This window comes from Sciurus vulgaris, assembly GCF_902686455.1.
Source record: "Sciurus vulgaris genome assembly, chromosome: 4".
NCBI classification, from domain to species: domain Eukaryota; kingdom Metazoa; phylum Chordata; class Mammalia; order Rodentia; family Sciuridae; genus Sciurus; species Sciurus vulgaris.
The window spans coordinates 174,400,899-174,423,264 of NC_136464.1; the positions used below are offsets into that span (position 1 = coordinate 174,400,899).

General features: G+C 36.9%; 1 protein-coding gene across 1 annotated transcript in view; it reads left to right on the top strand.

The window, feature by feature from the left end:
• The first annotated feature begins 944 nt into the window (after window positions 1–944).
• IPO5 (importin 5) overlaps window positions 945–22,366 on the top strand; it is a 41,022-nt gene continuing 19,600 nt past the window's right edge. The window contains exons 1-10 of the mRNA XM_079136883.1: window positions 945–1,156; window positions 6,544–6,624; window positions 9,316–9,508; window positions 12,034–12,136; window positions 13,225–13,321; window positions 13,516–13,620; window positions 16,042–16,164; window positions 16,250–16,370; window positions 19,672–19,759; window positions 21,435–21,541. Coding sequence (XP_078993009.1) covers window positions 1,067–1,156; window positions 6,544–6,624; window positions 9,316–9,508; window positions 12,034–12,136; window positions 13,225–13,321; window positions 13,516–13,620; window positions 16,042–16,164; window positions 16,250–16,370; window positions 19,672–19,759; window positions 21,435–21,541 — 1,108 coding nt within the window. The 5' untranslated portion in view covers window positions 945–1,066. The remainder of the gene's footprint in view (window positions 1,157–6,543; window positions 6,625–9,315; window positions 9,509–12,033; window positions 12,137–13,224; window positions 13,322–13,515; window positions 13,621–16,041; window positions 16,165–16,249; window positions 16,371–19,671; window positions 19,760–21,434; window positions 21,542–22,366) is intronic.

The following is a 22,366-nucleotide window of genomic DNA, read 5'->3' on the forward strand; positions in this document are numbered from 1 at the left end:
GCACCAGAGAGCTGCAAGTCAGGTGTCTGGGCCCCTGGGCACTGGTGGACATCGCTAATAGACAGGTCAGCCCTACAAACCAGTGCCGCTTTGGGGAGGGCAGTGTCTTCTCAGGCATTGAAAGCACTGGACCCCAAGCTGGGGCGCAATCACGGCGCGCGGGGTGGGGGGGTGCGAGCTGCGTGGTCAGCCCCCCACGGCCGCGGGCGGGAGCCGGGCTGAGTAACCCCTCTTCCGGGCAAACCCAGGGCGTGAGTCACTGGCGAGCGCGCGGGAGGAAGGGGCGGCCTGAGTCATGGCCCCGGGGGAGGCCGGAGGGTCTGACAGAGGAGGGGTCCGAGGAGGGTGGCGGTGGAATTCAGAGGGAGTGATCTTCAAGGGGCTCCCTTCTCGAGGGGTCGGGGGTCGCGGCTGGACTCCTGGGGCCCAGGGACCCAGGGGGTTGGGCCCGCTCCTCGAGCCGCGGGGTGGGGCTGGGGACAGCCGGGGAGGGGGCCCGCCAGCCCGCGGCGCCGAAATCTCCCGCGCTCCGGAGCCCGCCCCTCCTCCACAGACAGGCCTCACGCCCCTCGCCGCGGCCGGGCTCGCCCGCCGGCTCCTCCCGCTCCCCACCCCCTCGACTCGACTCGGGTCGGAGCCCAGGACTCGGCCCCGGCCCCGGCTCCGACCCCGGCCCCGGCTCCAGCCGGGAGGCGAAGCCTTCGGCCACCCCCCCAACACACACACAGCACAGCCGGCGGCCCGCCGCGCGCGCGGCCAGTGACGGCACTGCAGGGAGCGTGGCCAATCGGCGCGGCCCCGGAGGAGGCGGGCTCGGCCCCGCCCCCGCCCCCCGGGCCAATGAGGGCCCGGCTCCGGCAGCCGCGGCCGGGTGAGAGGGCGCGAAGCCCCGCCCCGTCCTCCCCTTTCCCCTTTGCCCCGCCCTTTCCCGCCAGGCCCCCCAGCCCCGAGCCGCCTCTGGTGCCGGTCCCCGCGCTGGGCCCGCCCCCGCCCCTCCCGCCGGCCCGCCAGCGCGCCTCACGGCTCCTGTCTCCCCTCCCTCCTTCTCTCTCTCACGCCTAGCGCAATGGCGGCGGCCGCGGCGGAGCAGCAACAGTTCTACCTGCTCCTGGGAAACCTGCTCAGCCCCGACAATGTGGTCCGGAAACAGGCGGAGGTAAGCGAGCTCACCGCCCGGGTCCCCGCGCCCCGCCGGCGCGCCGCCCCTTCCCGGACGCCCGGCCTCGGCCACTCCGCGACGCCGCGCAGGCCGGGCCGGCGGGCGGGCGGCGGCCGCAGCCCACGTGTGAGGCGGCCCGTGGCTCCCGCCGCGCCCCGGGCCCTTCCGGCCCTTGCAGCCGCGGCGCCGGCGCCGGTTGCCTCCCGCCGCCCCGCGCACACGTGCGGCCGCGCCTGACACGCCGCCCCCGCCCGGCGTGGAGCGGCCGCGGGACGGGGTGGGCCGCCGGCGCGCCGGACCGGGCCGCAACTTGGCGGGCCCCCGCTCCCGGCCTCCGGCCCGCTGGGTGCCCAGCCCAGCCCGCGGGCCGCCCGGACCGCCCCGCGCCCCTCTGCGGCCCCGCTGCTCCTCCCTCGCAGCCCTGCCCCGCTGCCTGGCTTCTTCCCATTCAGCCCTGAGGTCCAGTTCACGTCGGAAGCCGGTGCCCCGAACGCGCAGCCCTTCCTGCGAAGTTGCCTTCGGGGCTGCTGCTGAGCCGCTGCCTGGCTCGCCGCCCCCCTCCGGACCGGCTTCCTTGATCTCTAGGGATTCGTGGTCTCGTAACCGGACGGATGGGACTTCCGTTGTCTCCCTGGCCAGCACCATATGTCGAAGTCCTCCTTGCGCTCGGTCTAACCCAATCTCTCCCCTCTCGGAGGTAGTTCAGGAGACATTCTTTGAGATACGTCTGCGGACCCGCAAGCAGTGAGACACTCGTTCCGTAGAGACGGAGTTACATTGTCAGTGTCGAGACCTGGGCTCGTGCGGTCTTTGAGGAAAGGGAGAAACTTTGCAGCGACCCTCACACTTGATTATTCGTGGAGTTCTTTGCAACCATGCGATTGAAGATTTTTATAAGATTCACGGAAGGATATTGAGATGCTTTTACAGAGCAAAACTTATTTTGCATATAGATAAGGAAATTGAGGGGCAGGTCTTTTTTTTTTTTTTTTTTTTTTTTTAACTGGCCCAAAGAGTTGAGAGTTGTCTTTTAAACCACGATGTTGCTAATATGTGTTTTGGATGGAGTAGGATTTGCCGCTCATGCTTAGTGGTTTAGTAATAAATGAAGTTAGATACTGGAAATGCACTTCTGTATGAAAAAAACACTTAAATTATTAACTGTGTCCTTATAACTTTTTGTTCATTATGCATGTAAGATATGTTCAGGATGAAACTACAGAGAGTTTTTTAACCCATTCTTCAGGTGTCTCCTGGATCTTCCTTGAAAATATGTGTTTACAAACATAACATGTTTACATTTTTTTCTAGAATGGGCTTGCAATGCACACATTATTTGGAAGCATGGATTTTCACCCACTGTATTTCACGTTACCACATAAGAGTTTTTTTTAAGCAGCTAGAAACCATTCATCATATAGACAAGATGTATTACTTATATAAACAGCCCCCTGTAAATGGATAATTGCAGTTTTTAGTGACCTCTTAAAAACAGTGGTGTATGTATGTTAACTGGTAAGCCTGTCTTTGTGTACTTTGGGTGGTGTTACTTTTAGAATACTTAAAAGTAGCATTTGTATTCAGAAGTAATGTGCGTATAATAGTTACATCAATTCTGCACTGAAGATATGATGGTGCTAAAAAGTATTGATGCCTTCTGCTAACTCCAGATATAATTTCAAACCAAAGTAAATTCTTAATCCCATACCATAATAGAAATTTCCATTTGTTACAAAGCAGAACAGCAGTGTAATTAGTAAGCTAGTTTAATTCTCCCTCTTCCCTCCACTTGCTTAAGTCTCTATTGTCAAGCCTAGTGGGGAATCTCTCTTCTATTGAACTAAATACCAGTGTCTGGTTCAGCTTGAATTCCAATTGGTGCCTGTTGTAAATCTTTTATCACTTACATCACTTTGGGGATAGTTAGCAGCATTCAGCACATTTTCTCATGAAGAACAATTGGAAATAAGTACTGTTATTCTCAGTCTCTTTATTCCTAGTAAAAACATTCAGATGCTATGTTTTTATTTTCTTTGTATATCCTGAGAATATATTTGTATGTAGAGTAAGAACTATGGTATAGAATTTTCTTAATTTGTCAAAAAAGTAAATGCTAGAAGCAAGTGCCTTAGTGTCATAATTTAGTACTAAGTTGGTCTGTGGATAGAGCTACTTAGGAAAGTATTTGACTGCATATAAAGATATCTCAATAATCCCCCTTTTTTGCCTTTCGAAATAAGCCTTTTGTGAGTAATCTAAATAAAATTCAGCTTTAAATCTGATAAAGCAAATATAGAAATATTATCCTTGAACTTAATTGACATGTGCTCAGTAAATATCTTTGTAATTTACTCAGTTAAAATAAAAATACTTAGTCGGCATATAAATACCAATTTGTTGACTAAGGTGATTTGTATTCAAATATAAAACCAAATACAATAAAATACTTTATTGTTGTATTTTGTTGAAATTGTTGAAGGGCTGCAAAACTTAGTTTTTAAAACTTTACCTATTGTATAAGCTATTTGATAGGCTTTGTATTTTATTTCTATCTTTGAAAATCTTCCAAGGAGCCAGGCACAGTGTTGTATACCTTTGAATTCCAGTGACTCAGGAAGCTGAGGCAGGAGGATCTCAATTAAAAGCCAGTGTCGGCAATTTAGTGAGACCCTAAAAGGCTGGGATGTGGCTCAGTAGTTAAACACCCCTGCGTTTAATCCCCAGTACCAAAATAAATAAATGAACCTGCAAGGGTTTATCTTTTCAGCTTTACAGAAAATGTTTCCCATATTTGAAGAAATTATTTGAATGCCTTTGAGTATCAAAATACGATAATTTGCATGAATATATAATTGACAAGTAGTTCCTAGTTGACTCCATGGTATTCATGACTGGACATTTTTATATATTAACCTAAGTATTTTATTAATCAGCTTGGATTTTGTATGGCTCCTCATTGATTCTGATACAGAAATAGTTTAAATTGAAGGAACATAATATTGAAAGATAGGCCTGATTGTTGAGGGACCAAGATGTTTTATGATGTAAAAGTAGTTTGTTCTTTCATTTTCTCATACAAGGTAGGCTCGTTATAAATATTTCCGGAGTGAGAAGAGTACTTACTAACGTTTCTCCTTTGCAAGGAGGAAAGTAGGGAGGCAAAATCTGGACTTTGTGTGAATGTATGTGGTAGAATCAAATGAAATTAAAATTTTTTATTTGTCACCACACTGGTAACATTTACTGAACCTATTTAGTGTTAGGAATAGTCTTAGAAATATTCTTTATAGCATTTGCTGTATTCTAATGTCCTTGAGTTGTGCCGTCTTTGCCCTTATAGAATTTGTCTATTTAGACTAAAACTTTAAGGCTCTTTGTTTTCTATCTATCGAGTATCCTTGGCCAGTCTTTTGGTATATATGTAATAATATTTTTGGATTACCACAACAGAACATATCAAATGGTGAGACCCTCAATTAGAGTCAGATGGCACTCATACGTGGTAAGCTCTCCCACCATAATCTAGTATGGAATTGTGTTGAATATTTGACATCATGCTTATAAGTCTTTACTGGAATTGGCATATTCACATCAATAATTCTACCAGAGCAAGGATAGAGATTCTGAAAATTCTTAGCAGGTTTTCTGAAAGTGATTGATAGCCTAGCAAAGAATTTTTTTTTTTTTTTCAAAACTATTTAGAAAAGAAAATTTAAGCATTAGCCATTTATTGTATCTACAGTGTATCTGAGGCTATGCCACAAGCAAGGAATTAAGAGATTTTTATTGTACTGTGAAAGTTTTTTGTGTGTGGTGCTAGGGAATGAACCCAAGGCCTCATGCATGCTAGATGAGAGCTCTACCACAGAGCCATATCCCCAGGCACCTGTGAGAGACTTTAAATTAAAAAGTTTTTGAGTTGCTTTGGAAAAATTAATTGAAATTTTTTGAGTTACATGTTCATTTTTGCAATCAACTTGTGAATATCTTTACATAAATTATCTCATTTTTGGATAAATAAATTCAGACCATCTCCTCAGCCATGAATACTTTTGGCACAGTTTTCAGTATTGTTTTTATCCTGTGTACTTCTAATTAGAGTAGGACTTGGGGTTATCAGAAGCTCTTTCTTAGACAGAGATATGTTTGGGAAGTTTAAAAACTGTAGCACTGCATAGAGCTTTGCTATTGAGAGGGTAAATCTCCAGGGATGAAACTCAGTGCCAGAGAGATTTAGAGTATAGTTAGTCTTAGAAGACCAGAGTTCTGTCATTTGTTATCTCTGATCTTGGCAAGTCATGTAAAGTGTAATAAGCCTTTATTTCCTTATTTCTCAATATCTCAGGAATGCCATCCAGCACTTAAAAGGATGAGGTAGATGTGGATTCTAAGTAGCCTTGTTCATTTCCTTGCTTTTGTCCAGAGAATCCAGGTGATTATAAAAGTGTGGTGTCAGAGAGCAGGCAAGATCTTAGAACTTGGACTGCTAAATTGTTAACTACATTAGACCCTTAATGGAGATAGATGAGGATGGATTATGTAATTATTTATTTACTGTGAAAATTTTAGGGGGAAAAATTCCAAATATCCTTCATTGATTTCTAAATTTTTGTACACACACGAGTCTGTATTCCCTTCAACTTACTTTATGATCAGCATATTATTGGGACTTGTTTTTTGATCTGTACTGACAATCTTTTGATATCAGCTTTTTATTGAGTTTCTTTTGATTTTACATTATTAATGAAGAAGGGGAAATTATTCTGAGCCACAAAACCTTTTGCTAATAGATTGAGAAATGTTATAAAAGTCTCTTGGCCAAATTTTTCTTGAACATAACCATTTATTTATGTATATGATATAGTTTTAATATAATCCTTGCTTGAAAGAAAACATAGCATAAAGAATTTGAATCCTTTCTTCGATTTGCTTAATCTGAGGTTTGCATCTGGTGCTGGTTAAGTTATAGTGATTTGAACTAATTCTGTATCATCTAGTCTTAGCAAATGTTAATAAGTCATTTCCCAGAATATAAGGTAACGATAAACGAGCGCTTATTTTTCAGCCGAATAGCTCATATCATTTTTTACAATATTTTGACTCTCTTAAGTATTAACCAGGGAGCCCAAGTTAAGAAAATATACAGACACCTTAGAAACATGTATATAAGAGAGCTAGGTAGAAAAGAGTAAGTAACCCCTTGGACATCCTCTTTCCTAACCTACCCAAAGTATATTTTCACATCACAATAGAAATTGTTGACCCTAGACCCAGATGGTTTCATGCATGGATGCTTCCTATTCCTCATTTCCTTTCTTTTAACTGATTTACTCATGAACTTTTCAAACTTTATGTCCTAACCTTTAATTTTCTTTTCCATGTAGGAAACCTATGAAAATATCCCAGGTCAGTCAAAGATCACATTCCTCTTACAAGCCATCAGAAATACAACAGCTGCTGAGGAGGTACTACCTTAATATTTGAGAATATTAAATTGTTAGTATACAAGTTGGGGTATTTATTGGGATGATGGTCAGGAGTGGATAATGAGGATTATTTACTATGTACTTTTTACTCAAACTTTGAACTTATTTACTAAGAGCTACCTAGGGATTATGATGTGAGTTTTTAAACTACTATGTAAAGTGTGAGCATTTTCTTTTTTCCAATATAAGATATGTCTACAGTAGGTAAAACTTAATGGCTTTATAAGTAATTATGTAAAAATTTTTATATTTAAATTTAAGTGATATCTGCATTTACAAAAATTATCTTTTATCAAAATGCTTCTTTTTAAAGGAGGATATTCAGTATTTTAATATTACAAATATTTTGAAAAAATATATTTTAGCCATAAAAATGTATGTTCATAACCATTAACCATCTCTGGATAAAGCATATCTTTAGCAAGATGGTTTGGAACAGAGACACTTACAGAATCTTCTTGAAATTATGGATTTTGTAGCAAATTACCTAGTATACTAAATTCATGTTTAAATTTTAAGTATCCTTTTTCCTTGTGATAAAACAGGGTTATCTAAATATTAGGGTTTTATAGGTTTCTTATTATTCTTCCTTTGCATTTAGTATAGTTGATTTTTCTTTCCTTACACAAAGTAATATCCCTATAAGTTTTGAATGTGAATATCACTTTACTTTGAAAAAAGGTGAAGTACTCAAGTCTAGCAAACTTGTCCTTCCTACAAAGCATTGCATAAAGAGTTCATAGAGTAAGACTTGCTAAAAGTCACACTATGTAGATGCTTTTAGTAATATTTGATGGAAATGAAGCTGTACGTAAACTTTTTATATTGTTTCACCTGATTTCTTCCAGTTAGGTCACACTGGCGATTTCATATTCTATTATAGCACTTAGAAAGCAGTATAACAATGCCCAAGTTTTTCTTTAAATAGATGACAAATGGTGCTTCTTTACCTCTGTAACATATTCCTTCTCTGTAACTCAAATGAATACCAAATATGAAAAAGAGGCATATATAAGGTAAACGTCTGTCTGTTAAAACTAATGGCTGTTTTGATGGTTGAGAGATTAATGCAAGTTAGACTACTAAACAAATTTTACAGCCAAGAATTGTATGAAAATTACCGCCTTTTTAAAAACTCATATTAAACTTTTCTTAACTCTTAATTTGATTTAGAACCAGTGATGGGTATTAATTAATGTCATTTGATGATGACTTCATAATTTTGGGGAGATGTGAAAATTGCTCACAATTTTTAACCCCATCTATGAGTATTTTAACTGCTTTGAATTTTTTTCTAGAGCATACATTAAGTTTTTTGTTTGCTACCTATCATGCAATAAAAAGATTTCTTAGTGAAAAGTAATAGAGAAAAAAAATGATAAATTTTATTTATAGTAGCTTACCTTTTTTTTGTTGATCACAGTCACAAAGTAAGAATAGTGATAATGAGCAGTAATGGTCTAAAAAAAATGAAAGCAGGAAAGATTAGGTTTTATATTCTTAATGTTTTATTGGTTTGATAGGATAATATTTATTTATTTAGGTCTCAGGGGTTGAATCCAGGGATACTTTACCACTGAGCCATATCCCCAGACTGGTTTTTAATTTTTATTTTGGGACAGGACCTTGCTGAGTTGCTGAGGCTGCCTTTGAACTTGAGGATCCTGCTGCCTCAGCCTCCCCAGGAGTGTCTTACCCTTTGAACTACATTCCTGCCTTTCTTTTTTGTTCTTGTTGAGACAAGTCCTTGCTAAATTGCCCAGACAGTTCTCAGATTTGCAGTCCTCCTTTTGATAATCTCAGGGAATATTGTACAGAAAACTCCAAACATAAATACATTCCATAGATTTAAAAATGGGAGCCAGGCACAGTGGTGCACATCTGTGATCCCAGTGGCTTGGGAAGCTGAGGCAGGAGGATCTCAAGTTCAAAGCCAGTGTCAGCAATATAATGAGGCCCTATGAAACTAGTGACAAACCCTATCTCTAAATAAAATTCAAAAAAGGGCTGGGTATGTGGCTCAGTGGTTGAGTGCTCCTGAGTTCAGTCCCCAGTACACCAAAAAGTAGGAGGAGGAGAAATCCAAAAATATGCACATTGGAATTGATTAGCATTTTTTATGTATTGGGAACTTCTAATATTTGCTTGAAAGAAGTATAAAAATAAATGGATTTCATAGACTTTTTCTAAAAGTCTAATGAAAAATAGTGGTTATATGACAAGATAGGCCAGTCTGAAAGCCTAAGGCTGGGTAGGAAAAGTACTAATGTTTTAGAATGAGAAACCAGATAGATAGGTAGCACTATATCGGGTTTATAGTTAAAGGTTTTTCCCTTAAAGCATGTATTAAAAACAGGAATTAAAAAGTTTATCATAGCAGAGGTGTTCCTATTGAATTCAAATGTGTTTAGGAGTTTCACTTGTAAGTAAAAATGTCTTATGGTATGGCACTTTTTATACATACCAATGTGATTTGAAAGAATTTTATTGTGTTTTACATTTAAAATTTATTTTTTATTTTTGGTACTTTTTTTTTAAAAAGTAAAGGTGCTTTGGAAATAAATTATAAAAATAGAACAGTGAAATATATCAATGGTAGAGTGAATCTATTTGTTGAAAATATTTTCTCTAGTAAGACATGAAGTTATTAACAGTGTTATCTATTTATAGGCTAGACAAATGGCTGCCGTTCTCCTAAGACGTCTTTTGTCCTCTGCATTTGATGAAGTCTATCCAACTCTTCCATCAGATGTTCAGACTGCTATCAAGAGTGAACTACTAATGATTATTCAGATGGAAACACAGTCTAGCATGAGGAAAAAAATTTGTGATATTGCTGCAGAATTGGCCAGGAATTTAATAGGTGTGTATGCAAGTGTATGGATTATTGTTATATTACAGAAAAAAAGGATATTCTCTTCCCCCCACCCACCAATGGAATCTTTGGGAAAAAGATTCTCAGTACAAGTATGGTTTATTCTGTTCAAAATGAATGTGATTATGGATTCTGCATTTAGAGCCAAAATTTTAAAAGTACTTATGAAATCTAGTCATAATACTTACTTGTTGGTATTTAAAACATTCATTTGGAAAAATAATTTTGTAATTTGCTTGAAAGTTGTCAGTTACATTTCCCTCTTTAATCTGTGAAGTTTTGGAAGCATAGGCTAACTACTGGTGGAACATACTTCATAATTTAAGATTGCCAATTAGCAAAAGTTTAAGGCCAGCCTGGGCAACTTAGTGAGGCCCTGTCTCAAGTTAAGAAATTTTCAAAAGGACCAATAAAATGAAAACAACAAAATAACATAAAGAAATTTTAAAAAGGGTTGGGGGTAGAGCTCAATGATAAAGTACTTTCCTAGCATATATAAAGCCCTGAGTTCAATCCCCAGAATCATGATAATAACAGTTAATTAATTAAAAATAAACTTGCCACTGAGCATGGTAATGCATGCCTATAATCCCAGCATCTCAGGAGGCTGAGGCAGGAGGATTGCAAGTTGAAAGCCAAGCCTCAGCACAAACAAGGCTCTAAACAACTCAGACACAAACATCTCAGTGAGATACAAAATCAAGCTGGGGATGCAGCTCAGTGGTTGAGTGACCCTGGGTTCATTTTCTAGTACCAAAAAAAAAAAAAAACTTGCCAATTGAAGTTGAAATCAGTGGACTCCAGGGGCTTTCGCACTTATATATGTATAGCGATAAGTCATATACATATGCTTTTGTACTACTGTATATTTTATGTGTGCTTTCTGAGTAGATGCTCTCCCACTGAACTAACACCCTCAACCCCTACATTATTTTTTTGTATAGGAATTCATAGTTGTTATAAGCAGAATTCATTTACATGGTAGTTTTGATAATCGAAAAGGGTTACCTCATGAAATAGTGGTTAAATAGAATATTGTTGATTGTGCTTAGTACATTATGACACTGATTTTTTAAATTTCATCAAACAACTAGATGATTGTCATTCTTTTTGATACCAACAACTTTTTAGAAACCAACCAGAAGTATGTCTTTTTTTTTTTTTTTTTTTTTTTTTTTTTAATACCAGGGATTGAACCCAGGCCTACTTTACCACCAAGCTACATCCCCAGTCTGTAGGGGATGTAGGATTTTCAAATAGGATTTCAGTTCTAAGTGAGTCTGGCCTCAAATTTGTGATACTCCTGCCTCAGCCTCCCAAATTGCTAGAATTATTGGCATGTGTCATTCAGCTGTCAACTCAGATTTTTATTTTTCAAATAAATAAGTTCAAAATCCACTGAAATCTTAATTTTGAATATTTTTAAATTAGAAAATTCATTTTTCAGGTTTTAAATGTACACTACAAAGGTTTGTAGGTGGAAACATTTTCAAATAATTCAAAATGCTGGATAGATTTTTTTCTTTTTTTTAAGCAACTATCTTAATCCCCCTTGAAGTATTATCTTTATGTTGAAGGGGCAATTTAAGGGTATTTTATTAAGGTTGGGGTTACAACTCAGTGGTAAAAGAAGGCTTGCCTAGCATGTAGAGGCCCTGGAAAGGGAGGGGTATTTTGTTTTAATGTCTGATTGAACACCACACTTGACAATCTGCTTTTTTGAGGAGGATGGTAAATATTGAGAATTAAACCCGGGGGCACTTTACCACTGAAACTACAGCCCATTTTATTTTTATTTAGAAATGGGGTCTCACTACTGGCTTCAAACTTGTGATCCTCTTGTCTCAACGTCCTGAGTCACTAGGATTACAGGTGTGCACCAAAGCTCCCCCACCTCTTTTTTTTTTTTTTTTTTTTTTTAATTATTATTTTAAGAAACGTCTTGCCATGTTGCCCAGGCTGACCTGGATCTCCTAGTAGACCCTTAAAGTTTTTGTGACAATATAACTAGTGAGTCTCTAAGTGTCACAATAGCTTTTGTGGTTTTTCTATTTTTATTACAAAGTATCATTTATAAAAATTTAATTTTTAAGTCTTGTTAAAAAGTAAACATTAGTAATATCCTGTAGCACTTAAAACTACAAAGTATGAACACCCTCTCTGAGTCCTGAGATTCTCAGTTTAGCACGGTCCTATCTCAAAATAAGTAAAAAGGAGCAAGGATATATAGCTCAGTGATGATAAAGTGCTGTTGGGTGCTCAATCCCTGGTACCAAAAATGAATGCATAAATATAGAATTCTACTCTGTGCTTATATAATACATATACAAAAGTTACCTTTATAATAGTAAATCTTTATCCATTGTGATGGTTAAAGAACTCAATTTTATTGGCAAGTTTAAAAAGACAGCAAGTGAAATACTACTACATATTTTGAATGAGGCTTATGAAATAAAGGGATTCTTCATTAGTATTTTGAAGTTTGACCTCAAAATGGATTTTTTTACTTTTAGATGAGGATGGCAACAACCAGTGGCCTGAAGGTTTGAAGTTCCTTTTCGATTCAGTGAGCTCTCAAAATATGGGACTGCGGGAAGCTGCCCTTCACATATTCTGGTATATCCATTGATCTGGTTTTATTTCTGTTGTTTTTAACTTAATGTCATGAATATCCAAAACACATTTTAGTTGATTATTTTAGCCTTATTTCACTTTGGGGACTTAGCGTGAATATTATGTTTTTATATAAGATTTGTGTTTGTATTAAAAGCAGAATAGGGCGGTGGGAATGAAGATTTTTCTTTCACTCTGAAATTTTCTTCCTAAAAGGAAGAAGGGTCTCAGGATACTAAAATTTTTGCTCAGATGACTTCTTTTGCTGTATTTGGTGGTTAACCCAGTACCAAATGTAGCTTTTGTAAAACCACATTAATAATGTTATCTTGTAAAAGAAAATGAGAGTGCTAGTGAATTCCCAGTGTATTTTCTGGGTCTTCTGTGAAGATTATGATATTTTAACAAATTTCCAAATGCATGCGAACATACGGTTTAAGTTTAGAATTGGGTGCTTTAGAAAAGTTTAATTTTAAGTTAAACTCAAAAAGTTTAGAATTTTTTGTTCTGTGCTCTCATAGTTTTCTGTTTAAAATATGATTGATATATGTTAGATTTGTAACTTTTGAAGTAAGATACTGTATGTATAGGTTTTTGTCATCATTTTCTACTTCAGATGTTAAATGTATATTATTGCTTATTTCAGTAATCTAGATTATGGAATGAACTAAAAGCATTCAGTTTCCTTGTTTACCACATTTAAAGTAAAGCAGATCTTGAATTCCCTGGGTTACTAAGATTAGGAGCCGATGGTCAGAAAGCATGGTTACTACAGTTACCATCTGAAACCTTTTGCTCTTGTCCCATCCTGTACTCCAGGTCAGTTTCCAGCTTCAACCCAGTGGTAAAGATAAAGCATGGGGCTGGAAATAGGCTACCGAGTAATCTGTATGCCCAGCCCAAGCTTTTGCTCTATGTTTGCTTCCATTCACCCAGCCCAGAAAGAGACTTCTTAGAGCACGTGTGTATGATATTTGGCCTAAACATTAATGCATGTTTTGAGTCAGGTAAACCATTCATTAGAGATTCTTGCTCACACTTTACAAGGATATAATGTAACTTTTAAAGAGTATTTTTGGATCATTTCTTAGGAACTTTCCTGGAATTTTTGGGAACCAGCAGCAGCACTATTTAGACGTCATCAAACGGATGTTAGTTCAGTGTATGCAAGATCAGGAACATCCATCGGTAAATGATTTCAGTTCCATTAATTAGCATCGAAATTAATTCACCTCATGAAATAAATTATATATTAGAAGATTGTTTTTACTTTTATAAATGCTAGTTTTACTGATAAAGAAAATTTCATCCTGAGTAAGAAAACCTGACCTTGAATCTATCAAGTTTCTCATGTTTGTCCTCTTTTACTCTCTTCATTTTAGATCAGGACATTATCTGCTAGAGCTACCGCTGCATTTATACTTGCAAATGAGCATAATGTTGCTCTGTTCAAACATTTTGCAGACTTGTTACCCGGTTTCCTACAGGTAAAAAACAAAAAACCAGTATAGAATAAATCATAATTATATTCTGTGGTGATATTCATTACTTCAAATTTTCATTGGGGATCTGAGGTATATTTGTTCATTTTTTAGTAAATATTCATTGCCTGTTATGTGCTCATTACTAGGGATACATCAGTGAACAAAGCCTATAAATCTGTCCTCATTGAGCTACACTTATTGCTTTTTTGAAAGACACTTAATCCTTAATATGAGAGCTAGAAAATTTTTCTGTAGTAAGCAATTATCTCCCTATTTTTATGTAATTACATAGGTTATTTCCATTAAATTAACCTATGAGATTTGATGCCCATTTTGAATAAGGAGAAACTAAGGAAAGATAAAACTTGCTCATTATTACAGTATAGGTAAGTGGTAGAATTGTAAGTCAAATTGCAGGGTCTTAACATTGGTTCCTGTAAGAGTTTGCATTGTAAATTAAATAGTTTGTGATTAAATATACATTATTAGTTCTTAAAGACAAGTTCATATTTTAAGGCTACCTTCCTGCCTGAGTCAGCAAAATAAGATTGAATAGGGTAGGCTAGTGATTCTTTTCAAACTCCACACTCCCTTGTTTTGACAGATTTTTGCAACTTCCCATATACTATCCTAAAATGAAATGCATAAGAAATAAAACTCGTGTATATTTTTAAATATCAATATATGACTATAATTAAATCAAAGAAGTAAAAAGTAATGTGTAATAAAATGGTGTACTTTTCCAGATATAAAATGCTGAAATGACTAAAATTCACAGTGGACTAGGTGATTTCTAAGTGATTTGCAGTAGCTAAAACAGGTCTGACATAGAGGTATCATTGGCAAGTCAAGTACTATGCAATATTACTCTTACTATTTTTTAATGTATATGTATTTTTTAGTTGTAGATGGACACAGTGTCTTTATTTAGTTATTTATTAATATGCTGATGATTGAACTCAGGATCAAAAACATGCTAGGCAAGTGCTCTACCACTGAGCTACAACCCCAGCCCCTGCACTTACTTTGATAAGATTTCCTGAAGTGGCAATGTTCTAGATTTCTCAAAGTATCCATTTTGGATTTATACAGTGGTTACATTGCGGGGGATCACTGCATAGTCATCCCTCTATATCAAATACTCTGGTTATTGGTTCCAGTTCTATGCTGATACCAAAATCTGTATGCCCAAGTCTGTTTAATGTAAAATCCTGTAGTATTTGCATATAGCCTTATATATGTCCTCTTGTAATACTTCAGATTCTCTCTGACTTACTTATAATACCTAATAAGGGATAAATTCTCACACATAGTTGTTATGCTCTATTGTTTAGGAAATAATAATAAGAAAAAAGTCTATACATGTTCAGTACAAATGCAAACTTTTCCATGTATGTTTGATCCTTGTTTGGTTCAGTCTACAGATAGAGTCAACTGTACATTAAAACTGGGCAAAAAATAATTCATGACTTAATTTCTAGGTTCAGATCATAGTTTTTCATTTTTATAAATATTTGGCATTTGTGATCATGTGAGATGCATGATGAAAAAGATTGTGTGAATCCCTCATAAGCTTTTGTGTCATAGGATATTGAGTATCCCTGACTTTTTCTCATCCTTAGTCATGTGACAACCAAGAAACAGTTCCTGGAAGAAATGGCATTCTGTTTAGAACCACTGAGTTAGGATTTAGGGGATCTGAAATTGAAGGTTTCTATGAGATTAAAAAGATACTAACAGGATTTATTGACTTTTCTTCCCAGATTGTCACACTGAAAAGATATTATAGGTCCATTATAAAACTTTAGTAATATGGTGTTGTTTGGTAGAGTCTTAACTGTTTTTATACCTAATTTCAGAGATTTTTTTATTCCTTTGGAATATTGGTAGATTTTTAAAAATGCATAAATACCACAGTGACCAAACTCGGCATGAGTGAAAAATAAAATGAGTAACGTTGAGCACTTTATATGTATCATAGGATATAGTATTTAACTGTATGTCGAAAAAGACTGGGATGTGAATATAGAAAAGATAGGAAAGGGTTGTTTGGTTATTAAAAAAAAAAATTCCCTGGAGGCCTTAAGTTTATGTTGTAGTTATTGTAGTTTTACTGGTTTTAATTTGACTTGGATTATTTTAATGTATTTTTATTTTTAGTTGACAAATAGTAATTATACATATTTATGGAGTACGGTGATATTTCAATATATGTATACAATATGTAATGTTCAAATTAGGATAATTGGCATATCTGTCACCTCAGATATTGATTTCTTGGCACTGGGAGCATTCAGAATATTCTCTACTAGCTCTTTTGAAATAATGTAAGTCACTGATTGTTATCAGTGAATTGTTATCAGGGAATTTTTTTTTTTTTTTTGAGTCTTGAACAGAGATTTCTTTCTGTTATATCTTTTCTAGGCTGTAAATGATTCGTGTTACCAGAATGATGATTCAGTCCTCAAGTCCCTTGTTGAGATTGCAGATACTGTTCCAAAGTATTTGCGTCCTCACTTGGAAGCAACTCTACAGCTAAGTCTAAAGGTAAACACTTCAGTACATGTTGTGCTTATTATTTTCAGGTAACAATATAAACTATTAAATATATACAAATACGTCTTCTTTGTAGTTGTGTGGAGACACCAGCCTCAATAACATGCAGCGCCAACTTGCCCTTGAAGTGATTGTGACCCTGTCGGAGACTGCAGCTGCTATGTTAAGAAAACACACTAACATTGTCGCACAGACTAGTAAGTCAGAGGTCTTCAAATAGTTTGTGTGTAATGTGGCAAAATAGTTGGATAAATGTACTAAGGATTATGATTTGTCAGATTTATTTGAGAATATAACGGATGTCCTTTGAAAGTCAGATGAATCTAGGGAAATATATCTTCATATGTGCATGCATGGACCCACTTTTGTAGCTCTGTATTTTAAGGCTGCATACCCTTGAAACCTAATAAGTAAAATTGCTCTAGTAAGCAGTGTGACAGACTTTCATTTATATGTTAAAATACTGAGCAGAGTCAATAGAATTAAAAGTAGTTCAAATGATATCGCTAATAAGTGGAGGATGACACATAATGGGGGGGAGGGAAGGGTTAGTGTTAGGGTTAGAGTTAGGGTTAGGGAGGGGGACAAGTATGGAGGAAGGAAGGACTGTATAGAGGGTAAAGAGGGATGGGAGGGGTGGGGGGAAGGGAAAAAATAACAGAATGAATCAAACAACATTACTCTATGTAAACGTATGATTACACAAATGGTATGCCTTTATGCCATGTACAAACAGAGAAACAACATGTATCCCATTTGTTTACAATAAAAAAAAAAAAAAGTAGTTCAGAGGGACCAACTTTCTAGACATCTGGTAGCAAACTGAAAATCAAGATAACTAAATTGTGGTACTTAAAGTGAAGATAGGATCAGAACACATATCTTACACACTAATCAGGGCTCTCTTACTATATTATGTTGCTTTGTTTTATATTTTTGGGGGGAGAAATTTACATGACTGTTGTGCTGTGGAAATACTACTTTCCTTGTGCTGGGATAAGCATTTAGGAACTACACTGATGGTTTCCTGACCTAACTATGTGCTAATTAGTATTTGAACACTTGCTTTAGAAAATAAATACATCACCAAGTTATTTTGCAGTGATACCTGCCTTTTTATTTTACAAAGAAGTAGTGGTTAGAATTTTAGAAGCTTTCCCATTAAAGATAGGAATTAGAAAAGTATACCCACTGTCACTGTTTCTTTTGTACTGACAGTTGCAGACATTGTATCAAGATGTGTTAGCAAAAAAAGATAAACATTGCTTATTTGTAGACAGTGTAATTGTCTAAAAAATTAAAAAGAAACAGGTAAAATTGTTAGAACTGATTGTTTAACAATTGAGCTGTGTCAGTGGTTAGAGTGCTTAAATCCAGTATCATTTTAGTCAAAATCCTAATAAAGTTGATCATAATAGAATTTATCATAAAATTCTTATGAAAGAACATAGCTCTCAGAGCAGCAAAACTGATTTTGATGACCATATTAAAGCTCTTACCCTGTCAGCTCTTAAGAATTTAGAATTCATTGATAGTGCTAGTATAGACAGTAGAATAGACAGAGTAGGGAAGAGTAGGAGCAGATCACTTACTTGGAAACAAAGTTGACTTAAAAGGTAATTCAACAAATATGGTTGGGCTAGCTAGTTATTTTTACTGGAAAAAAAAATGTATCCCAATTCCAGATAACTTAATAATAATTTGGGGTGGATGAAAGGTCTAAATATTACTAGTACATTTTATAAGTAAAATTTAATAATGGAGAAGAATTTTTTAAGACTGATTCACAAACCATAGATAGAAAAATTGATGTATTTGTACAAATTCTAAATTTTTTTTTTTAATTAGGCTAATGCTTGGTACATAAAAATAATAGACCACAACTGGGAAAAAATAATTAGTGTGCACAGTCAACATAGTTTGGGTATATTGAAAATAGACAAAGGCTAAGAACAGGAATTTCACAAAAGATAACGCTGACATAGTTAATGAGCACTGTTGAGCCCCAATATAAACAAGTGTAGTTGTGGAACACAACTTGTCAGAGAGTTTGACCAGTATCAAGTGTTGACAGAGATGGAGACAAGAGGGCTCTTACCCTAGCTCCAGGACACTTCACACATTTTTGTGAAATAAGACAGGTCTCCTCTTCAACTAACATAGCAATGGAAGTTTATGCAACCACTGTGAAAGGCAGTTTGGTGATTTTTAGTAATATTGAAGATATTTGTAACAGTTTCATATTTAGACTCATAACTTGTCAAGGAGATATATGTAATAATCTCATCAAATTAAATTTTCCAAGTGGGGGAAAATTGTAAATAATGAAAATGTTCAGCAGAACAATAGGCAATTTGTTTATATAATGGAATCCTATGAAAATAATTAATGAAATCCCTGTTTGTTGAAAAACAAATGGCCAAAAGTGTAAACATGATACCAGTTATCATATTTTTAAAAATTTCAGCATAGTAATGTAATTTTATATGTAAAGTATAAAAATGGGAATGAAGCATTCATTTTGTGGTGGTACATGCCTCTGATGAGTCAGGGATGTAAGGAGAGAATCCATAGGAAGTTCAGAGAAAATCTGACTTTTGCTTAATACATTAGGTCTCATCCAATATTAGGATACGTATAAAAACAAATTGAGCAATTTGAAAGGTTTCTTATAAATTTTCATAGACTTCTATTAAGTATTCTTTATATAGGATGATGGGACATAATGGGTTAATGTTACTTTTTTAAAATGTTATTTTTGCTACTTTAAAGAAAAAAAAATAAGATCCAAAGCAGTTATTACAAAAAGCTAACTTTTGGAGGAACAGACAAATACAGTTGTCTCAGTATCTGGGGACAATTAATGCTAGGACCTCTTGTAGATAATGAATTTCACAGATGGTGAAATAAAATGGTGTAGATAACTACATATAACCTCACATCCTCTCACTTTTGGCCCTGTTTAGATCTGATACCTCGTACAATGAAAATGCTATGTAAATAATTGTTAAAATGTATTGTTCAGGGAGTAATGACAAACATGGTACAAATTTCAGTACAAATAGCCCCCCCACTCACAGTCCCGAATATTGTTTTGTTGTTTTTGTTTTTGGTTCTTTTAGTACCATTGATTGAACACAGGGGTGTGTAACCAACTGAGCTGCATCCTCAGCCCTTCTTTGTACTGTATTTAGAGAAAGGGTCTCATTGAGTTGCTTAGCGCTGAGGCTCTCTTGAACTCTCCATCCTCCTGCCTGAGCCTCCCCAGTCACTGGGATTACAGGTGTGTGCCACTGCACCAGCCCATTCCTAATATTTTTGATCTTGGGTTGGTTAAATCTAAAGGAGGAGGAAGCTGTGGATACAGAGGACCTACTATAATTGTTTTGTCTTACTCTCTTAGAGGCAAAGTAAAACGTACTCGAAATTCTTATTTATAAATGGTGATCAAAATAATAAAGCCACAGTCTTTAGGAGTGAAATAATTTTTCACTTTAGTTCCTCAGATGTTAGCAATGATGGTTGATCTGGAAGAAGATGAGGATTGGGCAAATGCTGATGAACTAGAAGATGATGATTTTGATAGGTAATCACTGCAGTTACTGGGTGGAGGTGGGCCCAGGGTGGCAGTGAGAGCTTTGGGGCTAGCACTGGATACTGTATGTAACCTGAAGTTTTAAGTTTGGAATGTGGGACACTTTGCCTTTCTGTTGTATGCATTTCTCTTTATATTTTCCAAGTTGTATTTATTTTTCTTATGTAATTTGTATTAATGAAATTTTTTAATGCAAGTTCTTAAAACATGATTTATTTTCATTATAAATAGTGTATAAAAACTATTCTATTATTCTATAATCAGGAAAGCTACCTACAACAACAAAAAATAAAGTTATCTTTTTTGAAAAAAGTGGAAAAGGCAAAATGCAGCAAATATACACCTAAGGACAGTAACACTGGCATTACTGTGGTACTGACATATTTTAGCTTAGTAGGTCCCATGAATCCAAATTCCTATGGAAAAGTGAACCAGAATCTGTATTTGCTGTGTATTAGTGATGATGACCCTGACACATAGATGAAACAGCACTTCAGAGTTCTGTTGCTTTAATTTCTTCATACATACACACAATATAGCAGTATGTATGTTGCATTTTTTGAGGTTTAATCCCATTGTTAAACAAGACTAATTTCTGACTTTGGTACTGTTTTGAAGTATATGAAAGTAAACCTTCACCAGGCTGAAGAGAAGACAAGTTAAATATTTTCCTTTTCTGGTTCAATTACCATACATGCTGCTACCTGTCCTCTAATTTGCCCTGTAAACAATACTTAAATTTATATTAGGTTTACAAAATGATTTTTTCTGGACTTGATGAATAAGATTTTCTTAGCTGTGAATAAGCAGGTCATTAATATATTTTCAAAATCAAAATATTTAGGTATAAAATCCTATTGTAAAGATTATTTTATAGCTTTATACTTGTAGTTTTATCAACAGTTAAAGATTATGCATATGACAAAATACTATTAGTCTTGGCAGGTCTGAGCAGAATAAATGTACAGATGCTTCTATGCTATAATCATTTTAGTGAAAACAGTTTCACCTGTGCATAGGACAGTGCACTTTGTATACCTTTAAAGATGAGTAATAAGTTCAGCCTGGGAAGTGGACATCCTATATGTTCTGAGTACCACTTGCCTACGTTTTGTTCCCTGATGAATTTGAAGGTTTTTTCTCTAGGAAGAGAGATACACAAAGCTCATTAGATATCTCCCACTTTAATCTCTGAAATGTGAAAAATTAAGATCTAGACAGAGGATTTTTGTTTGTTTTTGTACTAGGGATTGAATCCAAGGTCACTTAACCACTGAGCCACATCCCCAGCCCTTTTTCTTTATTATTTTTTTTTGAGATACAGTCTATGTTGCTTAGAGTCTCACTAAATTGTTGAGGCTGGCTTTGAACTTGAACTCCTCTTGCCTCTGCCTGCGAAGCCACGTGTGCTACTGTACCCAGCAAGACAAAAGATATTTAAAAAATATCTTGGTAGAGCATGATCAAAGTTTTTATTTTATCCTTACTCCCCCCCCCCCCCCCACTTTTTTCAAACTGTAGGGTTTTTCTAACCCTCAACTTCAATATCACATGCAAATGACTGCTTGAATTCTTTCCTGGTCCCAGTTTAAAAACACATTTAGTAATATGTACAGTGCACCATTTTTTGTGTGTATTGATTACATTATTTTGATTGTGTGTTTAGCAATGCAGTTGCTGGTGAGAGTGCTTTAGACCGGATGGCTTGTGGACTTGGTGGAAAGCTTGTTCTGCCAATGATCAAGGAACACATTATGCAAATGCTTCAAAACCGTAAGCTCTCTACTTCAAATGCTACCATAGTAGAATGTTTCTTTCTAAATGTTAAACTCTTTAACAAATGGCATTTGTGGGATATTTAACCTACTACTTATATTCTACTGATGAAATTTTATTTAGTCATTTTTATCATATCACCATGTAACAGTCTGTCACATTTTTCAAAAACATTGTCATATGCTAAAGAATGTTTTTCTCAGTATTGAGAATACTCAGTTTTCATAGAATTGGCATCAAGTGTTTAGAAAAAAATATATTAATTCTAAAAGAATTTACTGTTAACCAGAAATCAAATTTACGGTAGCCAGAAATATTTGCATTATTTGAGTGTTTATGAAATATTAAATGTTTGATTTATATAATCTTCCTTCATCCAGTATCATTTTCTTTTTGGGAGTGGGTTGGCTACTGGGGATTGAACTCATGGGCACTACTCAGGCACTGAGCCACATCCCCAGCCCTTTTTTCTATTTTATATAGAGATAGGGTCTCACCAAGTTGCTTAGTGCTGCATTAAATTGCTGAGGCTGGCTTTGAACTTGTGTTCCTTCTGTCTCAGCCTCCCAAGCCACTGGGATTACAGGCGTGTGCCACCATGCCCTGCTTCGGTATCATTTTCTAATTATCTAGTATAAGCAGAAGAGAAGCCATTTTTGTAGTCCTGCTGATGTTTCCCTGACAACTATTTTGTTATCAGCCCTTGTCTCTGTAGTTTTTATCAATACCAAAGATAAGTATATGTTTTGTTTTAATTCATGGGGTTTTTTTTAATTGCAAAGTTAATGTACATGCTAGTTTTGGTGAAAGATGAAAATACAA